Consider the following 15,483-nt stretch of genomic DNA (forward strand, 5'->3'; position numbering starts at 1 on the left):
ACAATTCAACCATTGTAAGCAACAGATTAATTTTGAAAAATCTCATAGTTGGTGTTTAGTTATAAAACACTAAGTTTTCTTGTGAATCTCATTTATTGGATTCTAATTCTCACACTTTTTTTGAGTAGTGGAGTAGGATCGATGTGTGATCCGAACCACTCTAAATTTCTTGTGTGGTCTTCTTTCCCTTAAACTCTTCTCTAATCTTTTATTCCGCAATCCAAAGAGTTTAAACTTTTGATTTACAATCCAAAGACCCGATTTTCCATACCCTGTAGGGTCTACTTACCTACCTATAATACACTTATTCAATAATAAAAGCATTTATCTTTTTAATATAACCAAGAATTTAAAATTAAATTATTAAAAATATATAAATTATTTTTAATATTAATAGTATTAAAATTATTGATTATTGTTGTTACCAAAGTCAAATAAAGTTAGTTTATTTGACTAAAACGAATTTATTTAATGATATTTTAGATATTTTTTCTAGTTAACTAATTTTTAAAAATGGAAACAAATAAGAATAAATATATCTTCTATGGACAGTTGGAGTATAATTTTATTCATCATCTTTTTTATATTTATATTCAAACTTATTGAACTAGAATTAATCGATTAAAATAAACTTTATTTATATCAATTAAGTTGATTTTATAATAGGATGTATCATTTATTGTAGATTTTGAATTTTTTATTAGAATTTGTTTATGATGAGTGTGTCTTCTCAACGAGTTTAACCTGCAAAACAGCGGTTTGACGCTGATCAGATGTAAAGTCAGTCTAAACTTTACAAATAGCTTAAGAGATTGTTAATTGTAATGTAGTTGTGTATTTAGGAATATCTCAAACTCTTTATATAGTAGTGAAGAAATGCCTTGTAAAATACAAATAGGAAAGGATTCCTACTTAACTTATGAATCCAAATAGGAAAATGATTCCTATTTAGCATGTAGTCTATTTAGAAATGAGTCTGCTAAATAGGATTATACTTCTTGATTTGGAATATGATCCTGAATAGAAATATATTCCTTGTTTTTCTAGAAGGTCTGGATCTTCTAAAATCTCCTTTATTATCGATTATTGTAGTTTGACTTATATTCGGATTGTATCTTTGGATATTCATATTCGGATATGATTACCGAATCTCATGAGATCCGGTCTTTTGCTTGTTTGGGAGAATTTTCATGGATGAGCATCGTAAAACGCGTTCTTCCTTAACTTGAACATTGTTCTTTGACTTATCATTTTTTGGCGAGTTCCAAAGTCCGCCTTGGTTGGCGAATCCCACAAGACTCGATTCGTAATGTTTATGTGGAATTGAGTTTCAATTATTAGCTCCCTCGCAAGTAAGCTAATATATGGGTATTATGTCTTATTTAATTTTTAGTTTTATTTCAGCGAGTTCTTTAGGATTTTCAATGAGTCTCTTTGAATTCTTTCTTATTTTATCGTTCGACTCATGGTCATGAAGAATCACGAATCTTTTTATGGTTGAATTTTTTCTTCTTTTTCTTTTTTATTCTTCTTTATTACTGCATTGCTCCTTAGTTTTCATTTCATCTGCTACGTTTTATCTTCGAGTACTTGATCTTTGTTAATTGTGATTTTAACTTTCTTGTTTATTTATCATTCCCTTTTGTCCGTAATGTTCTTCATTTTTCTTTTCGTATTCCTTGATTTTAAAATTTCTTGTTTCGTGTTCTTTGTGTTGTTTTTATCTCATTTAGCAAAACCTTTTATTCCAGCTCCTTTTTATTTAGGCGATGTCATTATATTTGGCGAAACTATCATCTTTGATGTTTTATTTTGAACGAACTCCACATTTTCGGGTGAAACTCTTATTTTGGGAGAATTCTCATTGTGGGGTCGAACCCTAATATTAGGCGAACCTTCATCTTTGGATGAGTCCACTTCAGCGGGCGAATTCTATTAGTGAGTTCTCATGTTTGGGCAACATTATTTGTTTTGAAGCATTGTGAGCTTTCTTCGCATACTGAGCTTCTTCTTTTTTTCACGTGTCATAATTTTAACATGTTTCTCTTCAATGTTGGGCGTGTCGTTTTGCCACTTCTTTTATGTTGCTTTTATTTTATTTTCAGGTTTGTAACTCATTATTTTGATGGTATCTTTAAATTCTAATCATGTTTATTTTTTGGCTTAATTCCTTAAAAAACCCTCACCTTGCACTTTTTTTTCGTTTATACTCTGACCTTGTAAAAACACCATTTGTACCCAATTTTGGGTTTTTATGTTTCATCCCTACCCAAAAGCATTAAATTGTACTCTTTTCATTTGGAAAAGAGTTTAAAATATACTTTTTTCTATTTTAAAATATACAAATAAATCCTTAAACTTAAAAAAATAATCAAATACATCCAAATAATTAATTAATTTTTTTAATTTCATAAAATAATAAAAAATTAAAAAAAATTATTATTATTTTAAATCTTTTTATCGGAAATATTTTTAAAAAAAATTTAAAAAAAATAAAAAAAAGTAAAAAAAAAAATCGGAAATATTTTTTAAAAAATAAAAAAAAATTATTACTCCCTCCGTCCCATTCTAATTGACAAAATATGAAGTTTTTGGTGTCCCATTCTAATTGACAAAACTAACATAACTATAATTTTATTGTTTAATTTTCCATCTTTACCCTCATTTAAAACCATGTCTTTTATAGAAAATGGTGAGTATTTAATGAAAATTTGACTAATATATACTAATAGCATTAATTAGCTCTATTATCAATAGAAGGGTATATAAATAATTTTCTATGTCATTTATTAACTTGTCTTGGTTATTGAAATATAGTTATTTTGTCAATTAGAGTGGGACGGAGGGAGTATTATTTTTAATTTTTTTGAAGAAGATGGTATTTTTGTACTATTAATAATATTAATATCTAATTAGTATATAAGTTAAAAATGAAGGATTGTTTTAAACTCTTTTTCAAATGAAAAAAGTACAATTTAATGCTTTTGGGTAGAGATGAAACATAAAAACTCAAAATTGGGTACAAATAGTGTTTTTACAAGGTCAGGGTATAAACGAAAATAAAATGCAAGGTGGGGGTTTTTTAAGGAATTAAACCTTATTTTTTTCATGAATAATTGTTTTGTCAAGGTGAGTCTTTTTATTTTCCTTTGTACATAATTCTTTCTTCATTTTGAGAGTCTTATTTTTTTGAAATTTCTTTGGATATATATGAGTCATTCGAGCTCCCTGATCTTATAGGGTATTTGTGCCTGTTTTTATTAGATCTGGTCGTTTGTGGTTTATTATTTATTTTTTGCTATTTTGTCGTGATTCTTCTTTTTGAGGTGAACCTCGTATTTTCTTTTTAGTCCTTTTTTGTGAAAATTTGTTTTTCATTTTATCATAATTGGACATAATTGCAACGAAATTCAGCGTTTAAGGACAAATTGGATAGAATTGAAAGGTTTGAAGTTTTGTAAAACTTTCAAGAAAGGTTTGACCTTTTTTAGTCATCTGACCAATAATTTATATCTACTTGGATACATATATATTGTATCTTTTCAACAATCAGTTAAACTATTTATGTCATACTCTTTCTTCTAACATATGATTTAAGCAATTCAACTTCTCTGGAAACTTAATTTAAAAACCTAAACTTTTTAAAAAGACGACGAGTTCAGATTCATCCTTTGCTTAAGTCATGAAATCGCTCTTGAAGTAACTGTTTAAGTATAGTCGAAGTAACTCTTCCTTACACCACACATTTTGTGATGAAAGAGAAGAACATCATAATGTTTTTAGATTTATTTTAAAGTCATGTAGTTTGATCCTATGTTTTATATCTCTCATGTGTCGTATTCATATAGTTGTATATCTACCGAGTTCATTATGTTCTTTGTTGTATATTTATATTTATTTACATTCACCTTGACCAATTTTATTATCCACTGTATCTCTTTCATATCCATTTAATATATACCCATATCAGTAAACATCTATCTCTTTTCAACATTCAGTTAGACTATTAATGTCATAAATTTTTTTGATGACATTTGATTCGAGCAATTTATAAGGCATCAAAGAGCTAATTAAGAGAAAAACAGCTTTTACGGAGACGACAAGTTTGGATTTGTCCTCCAAAAATGACAAATTCACCCTTGAAGTAGCTGCTTAAATAGAGGCATTGTAATTTTTTCCCGAGTTACACATTAAACGTTTACAACTCTTTGTCTGTTTTTAATAAAAAAAATACAGTAAGCGTGATATTTTTTTTAAAATAAAAGAGGAACATCGCTATGTTTTTAAATTTATTTACATTCACCTTGTCCAACCCTATTATCCATTGTATCTCTTTCATATCCACTTAATATATGCATGTATTAGTAAATATTCATCTTTTACGACATTCAGTTTGACTGTTTATGGCATAATATCTTCCTATAACATTTGATTCGAGCGATTTAAAAAGCATTAGAGAACTAAGTTAGAGAACTATAGAAAACGAGTTTGGATTTGTCCTCCAAAAAATGACAAATTATCCCTTAAAGTAGCTACTTAAGTAGAGGCACTGTGACTTCGCCAAATCACACATTTTGTGATCGATTATGAACTTCACCGTTTATATTGCTTGAGCAGATTCCATGCACTTGTGGATTTTAGCCAACGGTATATACATTTTAAGCGAGATAATGCTAAGTGGATATGGAGTGGGTATGAGTTTATACCACTGGTAATCTCCAAATACCTCTCGTATTCATTCAAAAGAAACTAGATGATGAGTACCTTGCAGTCTAAACTGTAAAATTATTAATCAGCTCCTTGAATGGTTGATTATAATTATGAATTATTTCCTTGAATGGTTGATTAAAATTATTAATTAGTTTTTAGATTCTTTTGTTGTTAACTTTTTCAGAGCATAAAAATATAGCTCAAAAGCGAAAATGTATCAGTCTTAAGTTTGTGAAAGAGCACGATTACGTTAGTTCTTGGATCGGGTTCGAAATAAAGAAAATAAAAGTTGAAGAAGAAGAAGAAGAAGGAGAAGGAGAAGGAGAAGGAGAAGAAGAAGGAAGGAGAAGAAGAAGAGATATATTTCAGTTTATGAAATCTTTTTCTAGTTATTTGTTGTATACATATTTTAGCATTATATAGTTTCTCAGTGTACCTGAATTCAAGTATAGTATTGTGAGCAGAGCATGGTTCAGGGGCCGCTCGCTTAGACTTATGGCTAACTTCGGAACTAGTTAGGTTCTAAAATTAATGGAGTCGCTACCTAGCTAAGCAAGGAAAAGTCGTTTCTACCGACTGGGTAGATCTCTCATGCTTATGGGTGACACCACCTTGGGTCGAACCAAAAGATTGGATTCATGGACATTACCAAAACTCTTGTACATGACTTATCGAACGCTTCTAATATTTACTTGACATATCCGGTTTTCTTATCTTAACACTCATGCAGGCGATAAGATATAATAATGGAAATGTACACATGTCTAAAAGCGATAAACAAATAAGACAAGCATATGACTCGATCCGGACTCGCATGTAAGACATGTAGCATGTACTCCTAAACAATCATCTAATCCTGGTGGTTTCTATCATGTAACAGATAGTGGTGTGTCTTTACCGTTTTGCATGCATAATGCCTAAACTAGATGTCTAGTGAGGTTGATTTTATTAAGTCGGCTTTAAAGCCTCTACAACTGCTAATTATATTTTCATGGTTATCCTATGATTTCTAAATGATTTACTGGATTTACTAAGTTAACGTGATTAAGGTCATTAGCCTATTAATATTGGATTTGGATATACTTTAGAAAGCGTATAAACAATGTCAACGTACCCCCACATAGCTGATATACATATAAGGTTAGAGACACGTTTAAACCTTGTAGACCCGTAGTGCCTAGCACTCGTCTGTCATCTGGCAGTTGATGTGGTCAGAACTTAGCATCGGTTAGAACACAAATTTTTTTCATCTTGTCGATACAGTTCTAATGGTTTGAACCCGGATTTCCAAGTTCAAGCAAACTCATAATCGCGTTTGGAAGTTGCTGGTTTTTTCGAGCTTGAGATTCGAGGTCCGGTTGGTTTTGAAGATTACAAGTTTGGGATTATAGACTCAATACAAATTGGGATTGACCCATTACATATTACAAATATCTCCTACAGCTAATTATAAGTATGTTGCTCAAACGAGGCCCAATTTTGAGTTCAAACGAATCCGGAAACATTAAAACGAGGTTTATAAGCATTTTGAAAGATCTGGATGCGTCTGTGAATGAAAAACAAGGAGGCACCATGGCAGGGCGACAGCGTGACATGCAGAGGAACAGTTTGTTGTTTGGTTCGATGTTCATGCAAATTCACTCGTAAAATGATTATAAAGCATAAAAACACCCTGGAATTGAATAATAAACGTTCTAGACATCCTAAAAACGTTTCAGAATATGTTTCTAGTCAGATTTAAAGGCAGTTATTTCAAGAACATCAAAGAACATAAAAGCATGAAAATAATGGAAGTTTAACTATAAACATAAGTTTTAGGCGTCTGATTTAAACAGTATCAACATAAGGTTGTTAAAACACATACAAACACCTTTTACATGTTTCTAATGAGAATTTCATGGAAACCGTGTTAAGAATTTAAAGATATGGAAATCATGGCAAAGATAGTTTATCAATAACATAGTTTTAGGCATTTCACAACAAAACAACCTAACATGCATTATAACATATCAAATTAACAATTATAAGTTATATGTGATAAAAATATGATTTGGATCCTCAGAAGTGTCGTTCTGATTTCTTGGCTCATTTTCTGGCAATCCGGACGTGAAATCCAGCTTCAGATCGATGTGCATCAGTGCGTTTTTGAGTGATTGAAGTGTCTTAGCTTTGTTTGATCAAATGGTGTGTGTGTGTGTATGTGTGTGCTAGGGGGTTTGGCCAACGCTAGGAATTTTCTTAGGGTTTGTATGCTTTTCTGGTTGTGAATTTTTCGACCTTTAGCTAGGGTGACTAAGCGTTTTATTTATAGAGATTAGGGATGACCGAGGGCTTACTAGGAGTCTGTGTTGTATCAGGAATGTGAAATTATGTGGAATGATAACTTTAGAAGTCTGATTAGGACTAGCACTAAGTCTAGCTTATTACCTTTAGGATTTTTAATTAAAAATTCATAATAATACTTGCTAGCTAAGTAAAAAGGGTGCTAAAAGTTAATTTTAGTGCTCAGAAGTATAAAAAATGACTTCTAGGACTCCAAGGGTTTGAGTATTGTCTATTTCAGCCCGTCAAACTTGTAAATTGACCCATAAACTTTTAAGATGTTGCAATTAGCCCATATTCTTCTAAAATGTTGCAATTAGCCCAATTTTTTAGATTTAGATCACAATTTTTTTAAATTTTTATAGGCTATTTGCAACTAATTTTTCAATCATTCAAGTTTATAATCACGCACGAATCTAGCTAGTTTGAATCCAAATGAGCGGACCACAAACTTGTCACCCAGATAAATTTCTCTAAAAATAATCATTTGACGCTTCAGTTCCTTTATCACTTTTTACCTGTCTGGAACAAATGTGTTTACAAATATTTTTTTACGGCATTTTTCCGCTTCCCTCCTTTTCAATCTACTATTTACATATCCATTTAATATATACGTATGTAGGTACATTATACATCCACTGAATATACTGAATATCTAATAACAACCTACAAACACATGTTTCTAGAAATAATTTTTTTTTCTATTCTGAACCGATAGCTGGACTATAGAGTAAGCCGCATTTGATTTGTTTAACTGTACTTTGATTTATCTTAAAAATAATCTTACTTGTGACAAACAAAAAAATTGCTGGCTGGATGTGTTTATGCAAGAAGCTTGTGAACATAAATTTTAAGGATACTTGAAAAGTCCTCCATTACGATGCGATGGCATTTTACAAATAACACTTCTGAGCTTCAAACATATTAAATCAAATTATAAAAGAATTGCAAATGACAAAATTGATATTCATTGCCATAATTACAAAATCAATAATTATCCAAATCAGCATGTAATGTTTCCGTACAAAGACCCGACTGCATCTTTTGTGTGATCTGAAAATAGGTTCTTACTGTTTAGGCTCCAAAACTGTTTTTCTTTTCTTGGGAATGACGGAAATTAGTTTACTTAGAGCGCAAGCCTGGGATATTCTTGAGCCCCATCTTGCCAAGAACCATCTTAGGAATGGCAGGAGGGTTATCGAGTCCCATGCTTCGGCTGAACTCGTTAGCCAGTTCCACAAGCCTGTATTTGTCCTTACCAACCTTACTGGAATTGTAATAACCGAGCCAGGCTTGATATGCTGCCTCTTTATTCTTCATCTCAACACGGGACAGGGCACGCTCCACCTGTTCAGTAACGTTTTAACTGTCAATACATCAACATTGGTCGTAGGGAAAACCAATCCAGCAACTTTTATTGCCATACCTGTTTCTTTGTGTCTGGTTCCACCAAAGTCTCTGAAGCTTTTGTTATTGGCAAGTCCTTTATTGAAGATAAGAAGAGTTCCTCCCAAGGTGCTAGAATTAATATGCCTAGCCCTTCTTTACCTTTACGGCCAGTTCTACCAAGTCGATGTATGTATTGCTGTCTATCAGCCGGCAAACCAATCTGCACTTGGAACAGATGTAGTTTTAACGTAAACAAATGAGCCAGAGATCCCAAACATTTGTGGAATGAATGACATGAAATGCTTAAATCCAGTTCAAATACTTTGAGTTGTCAAGATTTGTGCATAAAATATAAAATGTTTGCCTTTTGTAAAAGTTTATTGTATGAATAGTAGTTTTAAAAAATGCAACCAATACCTGTATGACAAGTGTTACATCAGGATAGTCAACTCCTCGTGCCGATACATCAGAAGTCACAAGTATAAGGCCCTTCGACTTTCGGAACTCATCAGAAACCCTAGTCCTATAACTCTGTGGCTTTCTTGAATGGATCTCTCTAACATTCATTTTCAGTTCAGCAAATAGGTTAGCCATCATTCTTGTGACCATAGCAGTTGTGCAAAATACAAGAACCTGTGCAAGCAAAAGGCAAGATTACATCAATTCAAGATTGGTGTAAGATGGCTTAAAGAAGTATTATAATCTCAATCAAACTCTAAAAAACAATACACCATAAGAACTTCTACAAGCATAGAAGTCATATGGCACAAGTAAATGCAATGGAAAGATTTAAATCTAAATAGGCATTCATTACTGGCTTCAAAGCATACCTTATAGTCAGGGTTATCTGCAATATGATCCTTAAGAAGAACATATAATAGAGAAAAATGCCTGTCTAATGGAGCAATCATATGCGTCTGTCTCACCTAAAATACTCATAAAGTTAGACTCAGATATAATAAAGAGAATAAGATAATTAAACCACAAAGAAGCCTACCTTTGCATGTGTCTCATCTGATCCCTCTTCAACTGTATTGATGAATTCATGATCTCTTCGCAAAGCAATGTGACAAATTTGACGAACCTTCAGATCAAACAGGCACATCAGAAATATTATTCAGCATGCAGACATGTTAAAATACAACATAAGCAAAATAATACCTCTTCAGGAACTGTTGCAGAAAAAAGAAGAGTCTGTCGTTGCTTGGGAACAGCACTAATTATTCTCTCGATGTCTTTACGAAATCCCATGTCTAGCAAATGATCAGCTTCATCAAGTACAAGGACCTTGACACCCATCAGCCTTGTTGCAAATCCAGCAGTATTCTCAATATGGTCTTTGAGCCGTCCAGGTGTAGCAACAAGAATCTGTAAATTTCATGTGTGAGTGGTGTAACAATGTCTAGCAACAAATAATGCCTGGTATTTGTTCCAGCCCATATTCAGGGTCATAAGTAACAATCAAATTGGATTATGTCTTGGACTGGAAGTACCATATTGAACAAACGAATTGGAGTTCAAATTATAGCCTCAAATCTAAAGAGACCAGCCTACGCAATTTGACAATATATCAAACAGTTCACGGCATCGTACTTTTTTCATATATAATCTGGGAAAGCGTTGGTAAAGTCTGTACATGATAGTTTATGCTTAATTAACTTTATTTTATCAATGAAAATCTCACCTGGCATGGGTTAGCTTGCATTTGTTTCTGTTCAAGAGCAAGTCTGGTACCTCCAATCACAACTTGAGCACCGATAGAAGGATGATACTTCAGTAGAGTCTTTGCTTCTGTTGCAGCCTGACTTGCAAGTTCCCGAGTTGGGCAAATAACAAGCACCAAAATTGGAGGTCGCTTTTGGTCGCGACCAGGAGGAGGAGATTTTACAATAATTTCGATTGATGGAAGCTGATGAGAGAGAGATAGAGAGAGCATCAAATAAAGCTCAAATAATTTTTTGTATCTTACAATATCTCAAATGACTCTATGATCCCCAAGTCCAGTTTGAATGATGGCTGATATTTACAATTTACAAAGCTCCCTAATAGATTACCAAGGAAGAAATTAATGGCCATAGTTACAAGGTCCCCATTATTGTAGACACATAAACAGTGGTAAAAAATTCATAATTCTCACTTTTAACTTATCAAAAGAGCCACGCCTTCATAAAGAAAATGAAAAAAAAAAATAGTACCCATACGCGTGCGTTTCAGTTATCTTGTGCTGCTATCTTTACTATCTAAATCTTAACAATTTTTACTGGCTTACTGGCTGTCTATCAGAAGATAAGATCTAATGATATTAACTAATAAGTTCTTGGATCAGAAGTCTCCCAGAAGGTAGTGTGCCATCGTGTTATAATGCATACTCAAAAGAATGTATCTTACCAAAAATGCTACAGTTTTTCCAGTGCCTGTTCTAGCCTTAGCAAGAACATCCTTACCTGGAAAAAGAAACCAACATGTAAGTATATTGTTCAGGACAAGTAAGCAACACAATGGAAAAGAGTAGAAACAGAAATGAGGACAAGTATAAGATGAGAGTCAGCTGCAAAGAAAGATGGCAAGTTCATCATCACTGCACTGATAGAAAAGATATTGCATTTTTACCCTAAAGAGTATCCAAACAAAATGAAGAAGATTTAAATGCTGCTTATCCCAATTAGTCTTTATTGAGATGGGCACACTACTCTAAAAATGCGATGTGATATACAGGGGGAAAGCAAGATCAAACAATTATCCAACTGAAGTTCTCATATACTTTCATGAAGAATAATCCAATTTACAAGTGATAAAAAACAATACATAAACTAAGATCTTCTCGCACTACACAGTTCAGCAACAGTCAACAGAACACAAGCATGCAGATTATATCAGTTGCAGCCTAACTAGAAAAAAAAAATTCCTGTAGCATTTGTTATCTTAAGAAACAAAATACACAAACAAATAAAAACCAGACAAAATAGGAAAGGTGTGAACCTTTTAGTATAAGGGGAAGAGTGGCCTCCTGAACAACAGTCAATTTCTCATATCCTGCATCCTTAATTCCTTTCAATGACAAAGGAGAAACCGAGCACTGATCAAATCTGCAGGCAAATTAATAGAAAACAAAATGTTAATAAGGCAAAATTCAACTAATCAAGCATAAGCAAATACACAGAGACAAACAAAAGAATGGTACCTAGATTCGCTTAAATAAGTTTCCGAATTCCCAGTCGAAGTGGGCCTATCTTTCGTTAACCCTACTGCAGAAGATGCATTTAAAGTAACCTCACCATCCGAATCATCAGTCTGCTCGTCGTCATCCACCAAACCCCTAATTAACTCCTTCCTATCATCCTCATCCTTGTGAAGAAACACCCTTTTCTCCCTCAATGGTTCATTCTTCGCATCTCTTCTTCTAATTCCACTCCTAAAATTACCATTCCCGTCCTCCTTCCGCCGCGAATTAAACTTCTCCTCCCTATCAAAACCACTACCATTCCTCGAATTCTTCGGAAACGAATCACCTTTACTACCCCTAACTTTCCTAACCCTATCATTACCATTACTACCAAACTCATCAGATGTATTTTCCCTTCTTCTCTTCATATCACCTCTACTAGATTCCGACTCGTCTTCACTGCTACTAACTTTACTAAGAAACGAACTCTTATTCAACTCGCTAACCCAGTTACTCAGTTCCTCCTCGTCTTCAATTAAACTCTTTGACGGCCTATTCTCCGAGCTTGCCCGACTAGGCCGAAGCGGCCGAGTTGAGAATCGGCGGGCGGTTTGTTGGGAGTCGAAATGAGAGGCGAACCGGATATGTTTGAGTCTGAAATGAAAGAACCGAGAGAAAATGGAAACGGGTCGACCGGAGTTGTTACTGATGGGTGGGCATGATTTGAGGAGAGGGAAACGGGTTACCGGAAGAGACGAGTTTATGCAGCGGAGCTGGGAAAGAAGCATAGCGAAGGGAAAAAATGGAGACGAAGATATGAGGGTTTATAAAGGGTTTCTTGTTGGTTTTGGTTTTGAGATAGGGTTTAAGCGGACATACAAGGGTACGTTTGTAAATAGATGGGAAATCTGTGAGTGTTCTAAAACGCGCCGTTTTTGTGGGCTTTTGGACTATGTGTGCATGGTTGTTTCCTCACGTATGAAATGTTCATGAGTCGGGCTTGGACATGGTTAGCTTTTCTAAATACAAATCTAAGCTGGGCTCGAGCCCCATTTAAATTCTAAATTGGATCTTTTATAAAAATATTTATTTTCAACTAACTGTTTGTAAAAAGGGCTTATTACCCAATATACCTAAATTTGGCCCAAGTTTACTTTTATACCGGTCCAATCTAAAGTTTACTTTTCATACCGTTCAAAATCAGAATTCTAACCTAATTGCTTTAAATTATTACTTTGTTACCGTTTTTTGCTTTTCCTCTTTGATTTTGGTGGTTTCTTCTTCTTCTCCGCGAATCCAGCTCTGTTCCTCCACGATCTTCGCGATTCGAAGCACTGGTGCTCCACGTTCTTACTCATTTGCTTCCATTATTTCATCTGTGTAAGTTTTCTTTTCCATTATCTTCATGATTTTGTTTTTTCACTTATAACAAGTTTTCTTCTTCAGTTTCTCCACGATCTTATTCCTTCGCTTCCGCCGTTCCGCTTCCGTCGTTCCATCTCTGTCGTTTCGCCTCCGTCGTTCCACCTTTGTCTCGCCGCGCCGTCTTTCTTTTATCTTTTTGATTTTAGATCTGAATTTTTTTTTTCATTTTCAGATCTGTAATTTGTTTATCTTTTAATGTTTATTCACCATTAAACGTGTATAAAAAGTATCTTTAAAGAATCTAATACTTATTTCATATTATGTAAAATAAGTTTGTGATTTTATGTAATAAAATTCTGTTATTTCTGTATTTTTTGGTGTTTTGTTGTATTTCTGTGTTTTTTTTAATTCTGCAGAACGATTTGTTGATGATGATTGATTGCTGAATTATTGTAATGTTACAGTGTTGTTGATTTTATGTTGACTTTATGTTGATATTATATTGATATCAACTGATTTTTTTTATTTTAACATTGACAAATAAGATAATGTTGTCTGTGAAATAAATACCTCTTGTAAGTTTGCGGAATAGATGTTTATTTGAAAAGCAGCAGGATGGAATGTGTAGTGCACATGTTTGTTTGAATGATTGCGGAATAGATGTTTATTTAAATTTATTATTTATCATATATTTAATTTTTTATATATATATCAATATAAAATCAACATTTAATCCACATTAAATCAACAGTAAATTAACCACTATTGCATCATTTTTCTATCTAAAATACCAACACAAAATCAACATAATATCAACATAAATTCAAATTTATAATATTATAATAAATCAAAATCATTATTTATATTTTTCACCAATACCAAAATCAACACCATGTCAACACTATATCAACGTAAGATCAACAATGTAACATTATAATAATTTAACATCATTATTGTCTTCTTCACCGATGTTAAAATCAACAATATATCAACCGAAAATCAACACCATATCAACACTGTAACATTACAATAATTCAACATCATTATATGTCTTCTTCTCCGATGCTAGCATATCATTATCTAGTCTCAATTTAATTTATTTTAATTTTTTAGTTTATTTCACAGACAATATTATCTTATTTGTCAATGTAAAAATAAAAAATATCAGTTGATATCAACATAAAGTCAACATAAAATCAACAATACTGTAACATTATAATAATTCAGCAATCAATCATCATCAATAAATCGTTCTGCAGAATAAAAAAAACGCAGAAACACAAGAAAAATGCAGACATAACAGAATTTTATTCCATAAAATCAAAAAATTATTCTACATTACATGAAATGAGTATTAGATTCTTTAAAGATAATCTTTATACATGTTTAATGGTGAAAACAACAGTAAAAAATAAATAAATTACAGATTTGAAAATAAAAAAAGAACTAGAAATTTCAGATCTGAAATCAAAACGATAAAAGAAAGATGGCAGCAAGACGAAGGCGGAACGGCGGAGGCAGAACAACGGAGGCGGAACGACGAAGGCGGAAGGACGAAGGCGGAATGGCGGAGGCAGATTGGTGCGAAGAACAAATCTGAGATTTGTGTGAAAGATGAATTGAAAGAAAAAGGAGAGAGAAATCTAAGGAGAGAGAAAATGATTGTAATTATGAGGATTTGTGTTATTAGAATTCTATTTATATGCATGGTATAAAAGTAATAATTTCTCCCTTGTATGGTAGTTTTAAAATGTCAAACATGTGTTGGTATAAAAGTAAATCAAATATGAATGTTGGTTATCTGAGTAAAAAGCCCTTGTAAAAATGAGCTTTAATTTTTTCTGTAGTAAAAATACGCTCTTTTTTAAAAGGTAAGTTTTTAATAGATTATTGTTAGATCATTGGTAGAATAAAAAAATAGTGTATTTTTGTAAAAATAATAATTACAAAAAGCGTACTTTTGCAACAGCATAGAACATATTTTTTTGAAAATTTCAAAAAAAAAACTTATATGGCGTAATTTCATCTTTAAAGTTTACTATTCAAATGTGGATTGGATATACTATTTATACACATTCTGATCAAATATGAACAGGCCTACATTAAATTTTAAATAATATTATAAGTGAAAATGTTTCTATAAAATAGCATATACTTTTTGGGTGGGCCGAATTTAGGCGGGTCTACATTAATTTTTTTAAGAGAAAAATTGACAAATGCCCTACATGAATTAAAATATTATAAATTTTACTAGAGGAAAAAAGAAAGTTGACAAATACAGTTTCTAATTTTGATTTTGCGCAAATAACATTTCAATTATAAGAAATACGGTAAACATAAAATAAAGAAAGGAGTTGTTACTAATAATCTCCTACAAAATCTCAAACTACCATAATCCGAAAATATTTGGAAGAATCTTTAAGAATCATTGATTATAATATAACAGTGTATTTAATATTTGATTTCCATGTATAACGGCAATTACCTCATTCTTTAAAACATAACATCGATTTGAAAAAAAATCAACAAATTGA

At 32.4% G+C, this 15,483-nt stretch overlaps 1 protein-coding gene across 1 annotated transcript; it reads right to left on the minus strand.

Annotated features, from left to right (window-relative positions):
• Positions 1-7,946: 7,946 nt before the first annotated feature.
• LOC126687064 (DEAD-box ATP-dependent RNA helicase 31-like) lies at positions 7,947-12,468 on the minus strand. Its single transcript, XM_050381423.2, has 10 exons — positions 11,603-12,468; positions 11,401-11,507; positions 10,810-10,865; positions 10,106-10,330; positions 9,583-9,789; positions 9,419-9,505; positions 9,252-9,347; positions 8,839-9,054; positions 8,459-8,641; positions 7,947-8,379 (listed from the first exon to the last, which is right to left on the minus strand). Exons 1-10 carry the CDS (start codon positions 12,370-12,372, stop codon positions 8,155-8,157), a joined length of 2,172 nt encoding a protein of 723 aa, XP_050237380.1. The 5' UTR covers positions 12,373-12,468; the 3' UTR covers positions 7,947-8,154.
• Positions 12,469-15,483: the final 3,015 nt, after the last annotated feature.

The sequence above is a fragment of the Mercurialis annua genome, linkage group LG6, assembly GCF_937616625.2.
Source record: "Mercurialis annua linkage group LG6, ddMerAnnu1.2, whole genome shotgun sequence".
NCBI lineage: Eukaryota > Viridiplantae > Streptophyta > Magnoliopsida > Malpighiales > Euphorbiaceae > Mercurialis > Mercurialis annua.

What these genes read in the sequence shown, in the direction of transcription:
- LOC126687064 (XM_050381423.2), bottom strand. Translation starts at nt 12,372, where the DNA reads ATGCTTCTTTCCCAGCTCCGCTGCATAAACTCGTCTCTTCCGGTAACC. An exon ending in TGCAAGCTAACCCATGCCAG is followed by an intron (nt 9,790 to 10,105) that starts GTGAGATTTTCA and finishes TGAAATTTACAG; the next exon opens with ATTCTTGTTGCTACACCTGG. An exon ending in CTGCAACAGTTCCTGAAGAG is followed by an intron (nt 9,506 to 9,582) that starts GTATTATTTTGC and finishes TTTGATCTGAAG; the next exon opens with GTTCGTCAAATTTGTCACAT.